Source organism: Gobius niger, assembly GCF_951799975.1.
Source record: "Gobius niger genome assembly, chromosome: 1".
Taxonomy (NCBI): domain Eukaryota; kingdom Metazoa; phylum Chordata; class Actinopteri; order Gobiiformes; family Gobiidae; genus Gobius; species Gobius niger.
The window spans coordinates 8641217-8658347 of record NC_136852.1 but is presented as its reverse complement, the minus strand read 5'-3'; the positions used below and the strand labels follow the sequence as shown (position 1 = coordinate 8658347).

At 39.7% G+C, this 17131-nt stretch overlaps 1 protein-coding gene across 1 annotated transcript; it reads right to left on the bottom strand.

Annotated features, from left to right (window-relative positions):
* Positions 1-1991: 1991 nt before the first annotated feature.
* On the bottom strand, positions 1992-16572 carry vmn2r1 (vomeronasal 2, receptor 1; the record flags this gene model as incomplete). The annotated part of the gene is made up of 14 exons (XM_079569780.1): positions 1992-2315; positions 2382-2581; positions 3392-3624; positions 4649-4844; positions 5091-5251; positions 6151-6274; positions 6736-6957; positions 7946-8066; positions 8157-8326; positions 9175-9297; positions 9481-9672; positions 10944-11186; positions 13588-13879; positions 16271-16572. 14 exons carry the CDS (start codon positions 16570-16572, stop codon positions 1994-1996), a joined length of 2901 nt encoding a protein of 966 aa, XP_079425906.1. The 3' UTR covers positions 1992-1993.
* Between the last annotated feature and the right edge of the window lie 559 nt (positions 16573-17131).

The following is a 17131-nucleotide window of genomic DNA, read 5'->3' as shown; positions in this document are numbered from 1 at the left end:
CCGAGACCACCCCTTTCTCAGCACTTTTTGACTTGTGTTTGTGGGTGGGGAAAGGCTCTGCCACGCCCGTTTAGTTGCACTTTAATAAAGGTTCTTAATAAAGATCAATGAATTAATAAAACAAGTCTAAATATCTTAATGCGCTTAGTAAATCTATATTTACTTGAAATAATAAAAACGTCTCACTCCATTGGCAGATTATTTTACTTGGCCCATCAGAATCACTCAAACTCGGGTTAAATAGAAGTTGACTCATCAGAACCATGTCTTCATATTTATATATTTATTCATTTATTTCTTCATTTCCATAAAACTGCACTGACCTCGCCACTACAAATCAAGGCACACTGCATAACATCTTTAAATAAACCGTGAGGAGCTTGAACAACACCGTCTTATTTTACTTTGTGTTGACAACCGAGTTATGAAGGAACTCGTCCTCAGCCTCGTTTTAAATATTCTCTGATGAAAACTATTCGAAAACAGCGAAAAGACAAGTTGGAGGCAGCTGAGGCGGTAAACAGAGCAGCTGACGACAGATCCTGCAGATACAGACCGGACAAACACAGAGGACATTTTCATTTCTTTAACATATTTTCTGTGTTTTGATAAACAGCTGTGTTCATTTAAGTCACTGTGCAAAAATACTGAGGATTCAATACAATTATCTTTATACTTTAAATCTATATTGTTTCAAGCATTTTATTGTGTATTATCAAAATGTATTATATTTATTAGATATTAAAATATAATCTGTTCTGTTATTGTGGAAGAAAAAACTAATTTAAACTAAAATAAAGGAACCCGGTGCAGAGCAGAGGAACAAAAGACACTAGTATTTTGTTTTATATATTTATTAGTGCCTAAAATTTGTAAGATAATGTAATGTCTATTTACATTTTGATTATACTGAACAAATCAATGCACAAATATAACAGCAATAGTTTGAATGTTAATCTCTCCCTGACCGAACTAAACAAAGTCCAGCTTGATTTTGCTATTATTGGATCTTCCAGCTCAAGTCAAGAGTTTGTCGCCCTCTGCTGGCCACAGTGGGAAGTCGAGCAAACAGGACATTGAAACATCAAAATGCATTTTCTCAAGTTCAGCTTCACCCAAATCTAAAACTGTACAGACTCTAGGCCAGTGTAACGCCTCATTTAAAATCAGACCTACTAAACTCATCTTTTTCTTGCTGTTGTTTGTCGCTTTTTGTCACTTTTCTGTTGCTGTTTTGTGACTTTTTGTTCGTCACATATTTTTCTCACTTTTTCACGTTTCTGACTCTTTTGTTGCATTTTAGTCACTCATTTTTGTCACTATTTTGGCGCTTTAAGGTTTGGGTAAAGCCAAACTGGAGAAAATGTGTTCAGTTCAGGTGGGAGTTCATATCCAAAGACATTAAAGGGACTATACAGAGTTTAAAAATGTTTAGTAGTATTTTCCTCCCCCTACATGTTCCAGCCATGTCCTAATGTGTAGAATTCACCACAACTGCCTCTAAAATCCTGCACTGTCACTCAAAAACTTGTTTCTTCGGGTCCAAAGTGCCGACATGCACAAGCTTAATATAGAGACTGCAGTTACGCATAAGACCTGAGGTGGCAGTAGTGAGTATAAAATGACCAACTTGCATCCAGTCTCTTTAAGTTACATTATTTAAGTGTCATAACTCATTGTACAACACAAGCAATTTATGGTTTCTCTTTATAGTGACTGCATTTGTATCTTATTTCATTATTTCTACAACATTTACAAAGCTTTCCTTATGATTTGTTAATCAGTTATAAGCACCTAACTAGTGAATATCTTTGTCAGGCCATAAATAAAAGACGTTATTACTGATGTTTTACAAATGGCTTCGTAGTGAGTTACCAAATTTGTTATAAAATGCTATAAAAATGTGGTTTTATTTTACAATAAAGGAAAAATGCTATTATATTTCAAAGCGTTATAACAAAATAAGATCTGTTTGTGGTTGATATTGCTCTTATTAATCATCGATGGCGGTGGAGGCGGTGGTGGAGTTGATTTCTGTGGCCGTGGTGCCGAGAGACGCCGAGGTCCCGGTCAGAGTGGAGTCCCGTTGTTTGGAGCGCGCTCGGATCAGCTCCTCGGTGTTACGTTCAGGCTTGACGAGAATTATGTAGCATTTCGGTAAAAAGATGCACGTCAGGAGTCCAAAGCTGGAGGCGAGGATGGCGAAAATCTGAACGGCCACCATGAACTTTCCCCTCGTGCTGAGGTACGCCGGGACGAAGGAGATCCACACGATGAAGAACACCAGCATCCCAAATGTCACGCACTTCGCTTCGCTGGGAAACGGGTTTAAACATGAAATGAATATACAGTAACACAGAAGTGGCAAGAGCGGCTCCTACCTGAAGTGGTCCTCCAGTTTCCGGGCGATGAAGGCGAAAATGAAAGCCACCAGAGCCAGGAGGATGTCGTAGGCGAAGATGCAGCAGATGAAGATCACGTTGCCTTCGTGACACTCCAGGATGATCTTGATGTCCTGGGCTGACGTGTTCTTGATGGGATGAGGGGGCAGCGTGAGCAGCCACACGGTGCACCCGATGGCCTGTGGGACGAGGTGGCAAAGTTAAACAGAGACGATAAACTGGACAGAGCTTTATATTGTAACGTAGTCAATAATGAAGCAGGTATTACACTTATACCTCTCAATTTGTTACTAGAGACTGGTCTGATCAAAATGTAAAATTAAAGGGGCTAGATGCAAGTTTGCCAATTAATACTCACTACTGCCACCTCAGGTCATACGTGTAACTGTACTTTCTATATTAAGCTCGTGCATGACCGCACTTTGGACCCGAATTAACACCTTTTTTAGTGACAGTGCAGGATTTTAGAGGCAGTTGTGGTAAATATATCTGGGCTCATTCTACACATTAGGACATTGTTGAAACATGCAGGCTACATCACAAGACATTGTTTTGTTTTTTTTATCTTGTCCTCTAAAACCTGGAGTGTCATTGTAAGCAACTTGTTTTTGTTTATTGTTTTTTTTTTTTCTTTTTTTTTTACATCAAATCTAAAACTAAATCAAGACCTCAACAAAATTAAAAGAAGACATGAGGAAAGTTATGAGTAAAACTACATTTTTGTGTCAAAAGTGTGTATGAGTGCTACTTGGATGTAAAGTCTTTGTTTAGTGTATCTATGCTCTAGTATTTTGTCCATAATTGTGTGAAGCACTTTGAGCTGCCTGGGCATTAAAGTGAACTAACCTGTATTTAATTTGTTTTTGTTTTAGGCTGTGTGTGTAAATCTAAGAGATTCTTTGACATCATGGCCTCTTCCGATATGGATATTGTGATTATAATAATTATTTGGCGATATCTTCTGCAGACCTTCACTGCTTTACCGTTACCTGTATTAAAGTAGCGAGAGCAGCCATCGCCCTCTGGTGGCCACAGGTGAGTTTGTCTTTCTCTGGGAACCCGCTCTGGTCGCTGATGTTGTGCATGTTGCTCATGATGACGTCTGGACTGCCGCTGTTGGCCGCTGCCTCGGCTGCAGCTTTAGCAGCTTTGGCAGCGGCTTTAGATCTGGCTCGCGACGCCTTCACAGCCAGAGCCCGCAGCATGAGCACTGACGCCTTACCTGACCACAAACACAAGGAAAACGTCCAATCATGTGACCCTATGTCATTGTCATTGAGATTTTTAGTCCTACAGCTTTGTGCGATGAACAGAGCAAACTGATTTACAGTGTTGGGTGTTACTTAAAAAATTTAATATATTCTATATTAGTGATTACAGCTTTAAAAATGTAATAAGTTTGTATTTACATATAACTGTTTCAAAAATGTAGCTGAGTTACACGACTTTGAGTTACTTTTGAGTTACTTTTGGCAAATTATAAACTGAAAAAAGTAATAATACCACCGAGCAAAAGCGCAGATTTCCTTTTCCTTCCAAATTCTCTTGTGTTTTGTTCTGAGGACATTAACTGCAGACTGCAGATCTTATACACCAGTGTCCAACTGGATTTGGTGCTGCATTTTATTTGGGGGGAGTTTGGCATTTTTTTGTTCATACATTAAATGCTCTTGTAACTCAAGTTACTTGAAATGTAAAAACTAATATATTCCCGTATTTTGTGTAAGTAATTTGTTATATTCCTTAGTAACTGAAAAAAGTAAGTAAGTTTTTGTAACACATTGCTTTTGTAATACGTTACCCCAACACTGCTAATTTATACTTCAATTAATACAGAGACTCATTTGCAAAGGTATCGATACTTTGCAGTCATTTGTAAATCAGATCTTTTATGAAGAGTTTACAGTCTATAGGCCAGTGTAGAGACTCATTTGAAAGCTAAGACCTTCAAAACTGATCTAAGCTTCTTCTCTTTTGGCCACATTTAGGGTTTTTTGTGTTCTGTAACTGTGATCAAACCACAAAAATGTGACAAGAAAATCATCATGAAAACAACCAAAAAGGACGAAGTCTGTCTATCAATACAATTATATTTATAGTTTGTGGACACAGTGTGTCCACAAATGTGTGAATGCCAGAGTTCACAATAGGAATACTACGTCAATGCACCTTTATGCTCAATCTTCACACTTCAGTATTAAGTATCGGCTTTGAACTTCAAGCATCGTGACCGCACTGACTCTTACCCATGATGGAGGACAGGCAGAGCGCGAAGCCCAGAGCCAGGGCCACTTGGCTGGTCATGCAGCTCCAGTGCTGAGGCTGCCCCAGGAAGACGATGGAGCAGAGGAACGTCACCACCAGACCGAAGAGCAGGCTGAAACTCAGCAAGGGGTCATTGGCCTTCACCAGAGGAGTGTTGACGTTCACCATGAACACCACCTGGGCACAGAAAATTACAATGCGTCTGTGATCAGGGCTGCACAAGTCACATCAAGCTGTTTTGACACAACTTCATAAACGAATAATACATTTCTGTTTAAAGACGGGGTATTATGCTTGTTTGTAGATATTGGGTCATAATCTCAAACATATCGTGAACACAATCTTACACTTGGTTGATTACAAAATGCTGCAATAACCACAAATACTCCCTTAGCTATTTCTCCCTGATTCAAAGAGTCTCACCCCGACAGCGATGGTGAGGAGAGCTCCAAATGCAGAGATGACGATGAGGGTGATGCCGAGGGGCTCCTCAAAGGCCAAGAACTCAATGATCTTCAGCACACACTCGTCATGGGCTTCATTGGACCAGTAGTCTTCATGACACAGGATGCATTCACGAGCGTCTGGAAGGAGATTAAAGCGGACGTAACATGCAGAACTGTGGCACCTCAGCAAAATACAAGTCACAATTACTAGCTATTGGATACAAATGGATGGAGCCGTAAAAGATGTAGTTTGGTGGCGAACTGCTCAGAAAGGGGGCGGTTTATGGACTTTAAAAGTGGGTGCTGAACCTGTCAGATCTCAAAAAGCTAAGCAGGGTTAGTACATGGATGGGAGACTGTGTGTTAAGCGAGTGAGTGGCTGGTTGTGGTCGTTGGTGAAGATGTCTACAGCCGTTCTTCTGTCAGTCAATGTCCCGCTGTCGCTACATTACGTTAACCACCACCAGGTATGGAGAGAATGAAAAATTGTCCCTTGTGAAGAGCTTTGGGCGACTTGAGTCATGTGAAAAGCACTGTACAAAGATTCCCTTGAGCGGGCAATGCATGGTGACTTTTAAGTATGGCTTCCTTGTTTCATAAAATCTCCCTGTATGCCCTGATGACCCCCCTCCACTTGCTCTCCTTTGTTGAGCAGCTGTTTCATTGGAGAGAAAAGCCAAAAAGGGAGTGTTTTTACTTTGAGCTTGAGTTTTTACTTTTAGCAAAAGATGCAGAGGTGAGGAAAAGATTTAATGCAGAAGTAGGACCTCACTTTTGCTCTCCATCTATCTCGGATTGCATCTGCAGTGGAGGAAGAAACAACTAAAGTCAACAGGATTACTCAAAACTGCGCGATGGAAACAAAATGGTGCTCCAGACGAAGGAACAATGTTATATCACGGTTAAAGGCTGAAAAGAAGCCAATGTTGTGTTATATAGCCTTCTTCTTCTTTTAATAAAAACATTATCCATTTCTCACTGCTCCAAAGTATTCGCAGTATTAACTTAGTGAATTACAAACGTAAAGTGGCACTGACTGGTGAGGTTGCTGATCTCTCCGTCAGCGCACGGGATACAGTCGAAGCAGCAGACTGGCTCTCCCTGACGGATTCCTTTCCGGGTGCCTGGCTGACAGTTCTCACTGCAAATCGACCTGGGAGGCTAAAAAAAAACAATTCAAACACATTATTATGATTACTGAATATACCGGTAGTTAGATTCTTTCAGTACCTTTCACGCATCACAACAACACAAATAGAAATAGTTATTCCGACTTATAATAACAATAGTTTGGTCCTGTATAGGATTTCTTCACAAAGTTCTATGAATTCAACCATTTACAAGACATTAATCATTTATTCACAGTCATTGTTGGCAAGGGATCCTCTGGCCTAAACGGTATTGAACATTTTTTTGGGAAAATAGGAAGAAAAAGTACTTTAGGGTTATAACATGTCTTTAAGTTAGTAAGTAATTGCTTATAAAACAATTATACATTAGGTTTACAGGCTTAAGGCTGTTTGGAAGTTCAGTGATTAGAAAGTAGAATGAAAGAAAAATCTAAATTTGCCCCAAAAAATGACCCAAATATCTAAAAAAAGTGCGTCAGAGGCGGAGCTGACCGTGGTTTCCTGGTTGTTCCAAATGATGGAGTCGTTCCTGACGGTCATGCTGTTTTCGGCTGAAGCTCTGTACTGTCCCACGGTCACGTACGAGATCTCCCCGAGGTCGTCCACCTGCCAGTTCAGGATGTCGTAATAGCCCTCCACGTCGCCATCTTCGAAGTAGATCCTCTCCCCGGTGTGAGGCACTGTGTAGTTCACATTCTTCATGTAGTACATTAGCTGAGACAACACAGAAACATGTTAGGAGGAACTAGCACACACGGTTCATAGATTAGCATCAGTATAGAAAGGAGACACAGAACTACTCTTAGTGTTTTAAGTGATTTCAGAGGAATTATACAAATCAATACATCATCTGACAGTATTCAGGACGGTAAAACAAAGCTCAAATCTTTGTTTAACTAGAGCGACCCCTCAAGTGTCCTCCTGAGTTAGCACATATTGCCAGAGATATAGATTTTAGATGATTTTAACCTCTGTATCAAACATTTTAGTGTGACACTGACCTGGTATTAATAACATTATAACATTCTGTGCCTCTACTGCTAACAAACAACTGGATTTATTGGCCACGTCTTACTTTAAGCTTCTTTATTGTTCTGTGTATCAATAAAATAAAGAAAAACATGGTCTAAAACGGGGTCTACAACCTTTATTACCCTGTGAGGTTCTTTTACGTAACAAAAACGGCAAAGAGCTTAAACTTCAAAAGCAATTGTGCGATGTAGGCAGATTTTAGTCTTAAGAGTTTGTGGGCAAGATGATATTTCAATGAAGTAAAAGAAAATTAGTTGAGTTAGGGCTGGGCGATAAATCAAATTAATTCATGCTTTTAAAAACAGACGATTTGGAAAATGGCTAAATTGTAAAATTGAGTCTGTCGCTCCATGTCCCACCAACATGACACCAGCAGAGAAGCAGCGACTTTCTGACAATCTCTGCTTCACAGAGGCCGTGTTCTTTCAAATGAAGTCAGGAGACTTTTTAAAGTTTATTTCAAATAAAATCAATTAAAATCGTAATCGTCCAAACGCCCAGCCCCTAGCATCTAATATGGGGGAGCTACTTAGAAAAGGGCTGGAGGATCGAGGTATTTTTCAACTCAAATGTTGAATATGGCCAGAGAGAGTAAAAGAGTTTCTCGCCATAATAGAAATCAATCTCATGGCTCGTGTTAATGTCAAACCCTGTACATTATAAGCCGTACCTGCCATGGTTCAAAGTTGGATATATTTGCACACGTTTTCCCAGTGAAAGGCCCACTGCCGTCCTCACAGTGCTCCAGGTTGTGCAGAGCGTGGGCCACAGCATAAACCGCTTTGTAGACACTGTGGAATATATCACAATGAAATATAAGAGACATTCAGGATTACATAAACACACAGCTCTTCTCTTATGCACTGTGAGCTAAAACGTACTTGTAAGTGATCCGCAGCTGTGAAACATCCCAGTATGTGTTGTTGATTCTGGTGAGGGGCTCCTTCCCTGAGCACATTCCTTCAGGCTGCCCAGCCCGGGACAGAGAGTCGCTGGCTTTCAGGTGGGACTGACTCAGAGCTCGGCTGATGTGCAGTGTGCAGTTAAAGTACTGCAGGACACAATCTGTATTAGACCAGATATCTTCATAAAGTGTTCTTAAAACAGTTCATGGGGAAACTCCCTTGACATCTTGAAATAAGTGTCATTTTCTTGAAATAAGTACTTTTGTCCTTAATTTGAGAGTCTAATTTCAAGAACTCTGTCCATGGGGCAAGATATTTACACTTCAATTAAGATCAATTAATATCACTGCTCTCAAAACTAGATAAACATTCTTCATTTACTTGAAATAAAACTGTTGTAGTTGTTTTATCATGAATGAAGTGTAAATATCTTGCTCCATGGACAGATTCCTTGAAATTAGACTCTCAAATTGATGATAAATGTACTTATTTCAAGAGAAAAGTCTGTGTACACGCTTACATGAGTTACAAAAACTAAATGAAGGCATCCAGATTGCACATTTCACCATGGAAATTAAAGATAGTGCAGCAAATGCAGCTTCCAATGAACTTGCTGCAGTTTCCAAACCAACAATGATTCACTGTCAGCTCGTTTTTAAAGTAAGTCCAGTTGTTTTGATTCACCCTTTTTTGAGTCGAATTAACTACCTGGATGACAGAGAAACTACATTGTTTTATCAAATGATTCACAGCGTTTTATCGCTTCTGTTCATGATGCACAGAACAAAGAGAAGCTCCACACATCCGAGATGAAAGATGAAAATTAGCAGCTGGATTGTGCCTAATGCATTGATGCACTTGTTCTTTGTTACATCTTTACATAATCATGACATCAAAGCCTTCCTGGTCAGAATAGAAAGTACTTCCTCAGCCCCAGTTCTCCCTGTGGTTCCTCTGGTCATGTGGCTAAAGGGATAGAGAGTAAAGTACACACCGTTTCCCAGAATTCCTCTGTGAGCAGCTCGTATGGGTCCAGATCCAGCAGATACTCCTGGAGACCCGGGATGTCAGCTCTTTTCACTGCAAACCCCAACGTCCCGCCAAGCAAAGAGCCCACCTAGTCACAGAGATCCAGGAAACACAAACACGTCGGGCACTTTTGTATCTACTTCAAATAACAAAGCAGTTATTCATGGCCTTAGTTTATCGTTTAACAAGTGAATCCAGGTCCAACAGAGGGTGCTGTGTAAAATATTCCTATAAGAGCAAAGAGAACAACAGTTGCATGGCCTGCTCTCACCCCCGGCTGGTTGATGAGAGCGGAGGTGACCCAGGCTTCGCTGGCGATCCATGTCCGGTTGGTGACGTTGTGGCGCAGCAGTTCTCCGATCAGAGGGCTGAGGTCCACGTCGGACGAAAACACCACGATGATCTTGGCGGTGGACTCCACGACAGTCTCCACAATGCGCTGGATGTCCTCGGGAGAGTGCACCTGAAGACACAGAGGACTATTACGCCTCGGAATCTGGAGATGATTCTTTGTCTTGAACTATCTATTCTCAAAAGGGGTGAGGGCCTCCTGGAACCCCAAAAAGTACAGATCGGGATATAAACAAGAAGTTTAGCTCAAGCTTGTATGTTTCAATTAGTAATGAGCCCTGCCCAGCCACTGTGTTGCACGTGACGTCACAGTGGCTTAGTGGTTAGTAGAAGAGGGCAATATATCACCTACAAGATAATATCAAAACTGCTGTTTGCACAATATCGAGATTATCTCCAGTGTCAATAAATGACGACAAAATGGGGGGAAATTGGTAGAAAAAAGGGCGAAATGGGGAGGAAAGTGCAAGAAAAATTGCCCAAAAAAAAGAAAGAAAAAAGGGTAAAAATAATTTTCAAAAAAGAAAAAATGTGGAAGAAATTGGAAAAAATTAAGAACAAAATTGGAAAAAATTGGGAAAAACTTTTGGATAAATGGAGGGAAAAAAGTGTTTTTTCTGCCCTTTCTCTTTTTGAGTGACAAAGCAATGTAAATTTAGATGTTTGCCAGCTCATTTTTGCATATTTCTGATGGTTTGCAAACATATAATTACCATACCATACCATACCAACTTTATTTATAAAGCACTTTAAGAACTGTACAGTTGGCCAAAGTGCCGCACACAGAAACAGATACAAATATTGAAAGAAAGTCCCCAAAATATTGAGATATTCATTAACCTAGAATGAAGTAAATCACATGGAGCAAATAAAAGCAACTGGTCATTAAATTTTAAGTTGATCTTTGTTATATTCATTTATGTATTGTTTTGTTGAAGAATTTGACAAAAAAAATAAGCACAAAAAAAAAAATCTACTATCGGTACTTTAAAACAGTTTTTAGCATTTAGTGGTAGTTCTGTCTGTATATCTTTGGACTGGGTGTCCTTTTTCAGATGGGTGGGAAGTGTTGACATGCAGGCGAGACATGTTTTATGAGAATCTTGTGGCAAAGCAATAATAGCAGACACTGCAGGGAAAGCTAAAATGACTGCCGTGTCCAATCTGCAAAACAATGTGTTTATTATTCCACGGAATGAAATGTACTCTATATATTCGTACAGGCAATTATCATTTTAACAGCCATATTTTTAAAAGGCATTTTTCTGTCTATGGACTATAATGCACTTTTTGTCGTACAGCAGTGTCTTGCCTTAACATATTCAGTAATACAAAGGTCTTATAAAACATTTGCACGGTGAAACAAAGGGTCGATGTGTGAACCTTGGGCAGAGTCTCCGAGAAGGAGATGCAGACGCCCGCCTCCTCCACCAGCTCTTTGAAATCCTTGATGCCGTATTTGCCGTAGTCGTCGTCCGCGGCGATGGTGCCCACCCAGGTCCAGCCGAAGTGCAGCACCAGGCGGGCCATGGCTCTGGACTGGTGCTCGTCGTTCGGGGCCGTTCTCAGGAAAGTGGGGAACTGGAACTTGCTGTTGAGGGCGCTGCAGGTCGAGCAGTAACTGACCTGCAAGAGCAACAGGATTTAGGTTTGTTCAGTCGAGAAAATATAACCGTCCTCGTCTTTAACTCTTCAGTTCTGCTTTACCCAAATCTAAAAGCTTCTTGACTGGTGTGTACAGCCTATAGGCCAGTGTAATGCCCTATTTGAAAGTGAATAGTCTAAATGGATTGCTTTGTTGACTTTTGACTATTTTTGTCACATTTTTGTCGCTCTTTTGTTGCGTTTTGGTCACTTTTTTTGCTGCTATTTGTCCGTTTTTGGTCCTGTGTTTTTGATTTTTTTTTTGTTCTCGTCACTTTTTTTGTCATGTTTTTCTCGCTATTTTGTTGCTTTTTTTCTCTGCATTTTGTTGCTTTTTTTGTCACATTTTCAGAACTTTTTTGTGTCTTTTTTGTCTCGTTTTGGTCGCTATTTTTTTCAAGAAGCTTTTCGATTTGGGGAAAGCCAAACTGGAAAAAATGTGCTCAGTTCAGGAGGGGGTTAAGAGGTTAAAAAGAGAACGTCTTGTATTTCATAAATGTTGCATAAATGTGTTTCTCCAGATATGAAGTAAGCATTTAAAAATCAAATATTATGATGATTGGTATTAGTTAAGTAATGTACTTGAGCTATATAACGCTTATTATAATTAAGTATTTATACTTTTGCTTGAGTAAAAAAAATATAAATGTAGTTCCAGTTCGCCCAATTTGAGATATTTTATGGCATTTTCACTGTAACACACTGAAACCTGAAACCATACTTACTTTTGCTTGTGTTGTAGAACCTTTTGTGAACCACTAGAGGGCAGCCTACGACACCCATTACCGCTAATGCTTCCTCATTGTTGATTTTAAGACATCAGAAGTATTATTAGGTGGGCAATGTATTATCCTTGTGTGGAAATTGGCAGTGAGTAAAACATTCTTCCACAGAAATGTAGACTTGGGTGTTTCCCAGTTGTCAGGATCGTTCCTCCCTTGGGAGTCGCCTCCTCTAAAACAGAACCAGTGTCCTGCTGCTGCCACCACATCATGAGGCGTCACGTGTAGGGCTGGTACTGTTACATTTCTTCCTATACCAGTACTTTAAAAGGAACAGGCCACCGTTTTTCCATACTGAGATATGTTCTTACCTGGGCTTAGATGAGTTGATGTGTACCCTCAGTCACGCAAAACGACCAAAGATGTTGTTAGCATTTGGCCTCTCCCAGTGTATTCCTATAGCTCCAGATGGGGTGGAGTTGGAAGCGACCACGCTCTTCCACGGGCACAAAGACCAAACAGGAACACATCAACTCGTCTAAACTCGGGTAAGAACATATGGTAAATGGTAAATGGTCTGAACTTATATAGCGCTTTTCCACCTACATTAGGCACTCAAAGCGCTTTACAGCAAGGATCCACTCACCCATTCATACTCATTCATACACCAATGTACGCAGACACTGGGGGCAATGTGGGTGAGGTGTCTTGCCCAAGGACACAACGACAATGTGCACTTTCAGGAGGTGCACATTGTCTCAGTATGGAAAAACGGTGGCCTGTTCCTTTAATTATATTTGGTTTATGATACCGACACCTGAACGATACCTTTTCAATACCTTTACTAAAATATTTGTCATATAACCATAAAACAGAACAATAAAGTTAATTTATTCCTACTCCAATTTAAGCCTAGGCCATTTTTTTTTTTCTGATGTCAAACAACCAAGCAACAGGCATCCAAATCTGGTCTCTAAAGATATATTTATTTCGATACCTGCTTTCTATACTTTTATTTTTCGATACCAGTAGTTGTAGCTAAACTTTCCAGTTCCATACTGGTATTGCTTAACTGTACCCAGCCCTGGTCACATGTCAAATTAAATATTAATCTAAAAACAACTGTTTTATGAGTGGAAAGGGGCCAGAAAGCCATTTTTACTGCTTGAACATTTTGGTTTCATAAGAAAAAACAAAAAAGATGACAAAGAATTCAAACATTAAATGCGTAGCAGACTTACATTACACAAATATATACGTCTTCATTCTGAATAAATTATTTAAAAAACGTATTAATCCCCACCAGAACCGAGCACATTTCCTCCAGTCCGAATTCAACCAAATCAAAAAGCTTCTTGAAACATTTGTCAAAATAGTGACAAAAACAAGACAAAAATGAGAATGAAAAGGTCATACAAACAAAAAAAGTGACAATAAAGTTATAAAAAAGTGATGAAAAAGTGAGTGTGTAACCTTTTAGATGTTGGTAAAGGGTGGGGGTTAAGAACAAATAATAGAAACGAGCTAAGTTTTACAAAATGTCAAGTTTTTTTTATTTATTTAAGGGCAAAAAACTATCCTTATTATAAAACTGCAGCCAAACCTTCACCCTCGTCATATTTGTGAGATAACTGATGAATATAAAAGTCTTTCTAATTTACCTGTGGGAAATGGTACAGTCCCATGATCCTGGCTGTGGCGATGGAAAGGTCTGACCCTCCGGCGCCCACCAGGGCCCCCAGGGGGGCGCCGTTGCCGCAGCGGTAGTTGGGCACCGCCTCGTCTTGGCCGGTCAGGTAGGTGAGGGTGCCCTCCACGGCTTTGGAGATGGTGAAGCAGGAGTCGTAGATGACGTAGCCCAGGTCTGTGTCCGGGAGCAGGTCCGGGCTTTTGTTGATCTCGTCGATGGCAAAAAGCATCGTCTGGGTCCAGCGGAAAGTGCGGAAGTTAAAGCTGAGGATGTGAGAAGAAAATGAACAGGAATTAAAAGTTAAAAATTAAAAGTTAGTCCATTTGCAGCATTAAAAACATTGTTTATGGACTTTAATCTCTTCATAAACCCCCACCTGAACCAAGCACATTTTCTCCAGTTTGATTTTACCCAAATCTAAAAGCTTCTTGGCTGGTGTGTACAGCCTATAGGCCAGGGTGACGGCTCATTTGAAAGCTAAGGTGTAGAAAAACTGATGTTAGCAGATCTTTGTTGCCGTATTGTCGCACCCTTTTCACGTTCTTTTCCATCTAATTTTTGCCACTTTTTGTTGCTCATCTTATTGTGCTTTTGATGTCTTTTTGATCACTTTTTGGTTGTGTTTTTGTTGATTTTTGACATGTTTTTTGCTGCTTTTTAAAAAAAAATGTAACTTTTTTGTTGTACTTTTAGAGTTTTTTGTCACTTTTTTCATCCTTGTTTTCTTCTCGTCTGTTTTGATGCCTTATTCCAAGAAGCTTTTAGCTTTGGGTAATGCCAAACTGGAGAAAATGCGCTCAGTTAAGACAAGGAGCAAGACGTTCAAATGGCTTTAAAACGCAATAAATTTGACATCCTGCTACCTATATAGACTCTGTAAACTTCACAGCTATAACACTTCACCCACAAAATACAAGCATTTATTTTATTTGTAGATGGGTTCATTATTTTAAAAAAGTAAATATAAATATGTATCTTGACAAGGAGTGAGCTCATCTTAGAAAGTGTTTCTCATAATGAGTAAGCCACACTAATTTTATTGGTTTACTTCTGTTAAACATTGATCAGGTGTATTTTATTATATAGGCCAGTGGTTCTGGGTCAGGACCTTAAATTTCCAGTGGGTTGCAGAACTTAAAGATTGGACTCAAATATTAAAGATGTCAAAACACAAAATAGCTAACCTCTTAACCCCCATGTATACAAGCAAATTCTCTCCTGTTAGTCCCAAATCTAAAAACTTCCTGAAAAAAGCGTCAAAATAGAGATGAAAACGAGACGTAAATGAGGATGAAAAAGAAACAAAAACACAACAAATAAGATGACAACGTGGCAACAACACATAGAAACACGAAGAACAGGTCTTAGCTTTCAAATGAGGCACCACTCCATTAAAGTGGGGGTGACTTTAAATGAATGTCCTTTTAGTCGTGGCTCATTATGAAGCGTTGGAGTTGGGTCGTGAAGCTCATCAGAATAACATCTTACAGAAAAAAACAAATGAGTATATCTGTACATCGTGGTATATTTTACACATAAGTGATTTTAAATAAATATAAAAAATCATTAGTGTTGCATAAAAGGTCAATCTTGATAATAACATTTGCTGCTGCTGCTAATTGGCCGCAGGGGAGCCGCCCTGTAGTAACACCAAGTCCGACATTTCCAAGTTCTGTTTTAATACAGATACAAACAAAACAATCTATCATCATGAGACAAACCTGATTGTTGTTAAATAATAAAAAGATTGGTCTAATCTTCTGTAAATTGAGGCTTATCCAAATTTGGTTTAATAAAAGATATTGCAATAGTGGCTACACTTAAATAACAGATTTGGGGCCTTAATACTGTAATACAGGCAACATGAAACGGTAAATGAAGTAAAACATGCTAACACAGAAGCATGTTTTGTTTTTCAGCTTTCACTCACTATTTAGTAGGGCCGGGACAAAAAATCGGATCGGACTTGGATCGCAATACTTTGTGCTGCAATACCAAGGATCGATACTTTATCAAGTATCGCAAGTAATCTTTCAATACATGTGTTTGGAGGCATTTTCATCACACACTGCTTTGTTTTACAGTTACAGCACTTGTGTTAATTCACTTTTCAATCTAAACACTTTAGTAAATGTCAAATGGCATTTGGTTTATAAACTTTAGACACATGAATTTTACACATTTTAAGGTCAACATATCCCTATCATAATTATTTACCGTATCACTATACAGATCGGATCGGCCCCTGGGTATCGTGATATGTATCGGATCGTCCCAGCCCTACTATTTAGTACTTGCCTCTGATAAATAGTTATTATCCCTTACTTACCTGGAGGGTGCTGCTGATTATATATAAAATGGTCAACTGAATTCAAATTTTGTCGAATTTATTCATGTATTGTGTCCAAAATAAAGGTAAATACTTCATCAAGTTGAAACGTTTAACTACAAAATGTCATTAAAATGTACTTCCCCTCGAAAATTATATTGAAATACTCAATTTAACATCCCAAGGATCACCTGCTCAGTGAGTGGTAATACAGATGCATGTTTTTGTAGAGGTTAAAACCACAGAATCAGCAGGTTTTATACACAATAAAATCATGCATATTTAAATTGATTGGGCCACTTGTTGCAGTAGTCACGCTGCTTACCCCTCGCACCCGGACGACACGGGGATCCTCGACGTGTTGCCATCACTGGAGGCTATTCGCATGTGAATGGGAAACATCCCCCCGATCACCACCTTCTTCTTCAGCACATCCTTGTACCCGCTCAGGTTGAACTTGGCCTTCAGCTTGCACGTGGCCTCGGCTGAAACGGACAGAGAAAAGTAGAAAAGAAGCCAGAGTTTCACAGCGCAGTGCCAGATTTCCATGATGAGCGTGCACTGAAGTGTTGGATGTTGGCAGGCTGTGAGGAAAAACATGCGAGGGTGACAGGTGCCCGGTGCCATCTCGGGGGAAAAGCATCGATGATACACAATGCAACAGAAACACATGGAGTTTAACAGCAGGTAATTAATATTTCATCCATTATTATATTAAGCTCCTGTGCTGCACATCATCTGGGCAACGTATGAACATCTCAGCGTTAGTATTTCAATTAACTTCATAGCTTAATATAATAGTGTCGCACAAAATAGCCAGATTCCTGTTATTGCAATATTCGGTGACTCACACTGCCTTCACACTGGCAAGGCTGGTGAGGTGTCTTGCCCAAGGACACAATGGCAGTCTGCAAAAGCGGGAGCCGAGCTTTGCCCCCTTCAAAGTAAAAACCTCAGTTGAAATCAGATTGTTGTAGATCAGGTGTAGGTTTTTTCTCCAGGGAGCCGGGCAACTCGCAGTTTAGGGCTTGTCAAACAAATACAAAATAGTCTGTAATCGCCTAAGCTTTAAATAGGGCATAAAGATAAGATAAGATAAGATAAATCTTTATTGATCTCACAAAGGAGAAATTCACTTGTTACAGTCGGCGTTACTTCACAGTCTTATTGTACAGTCTGACAGCAG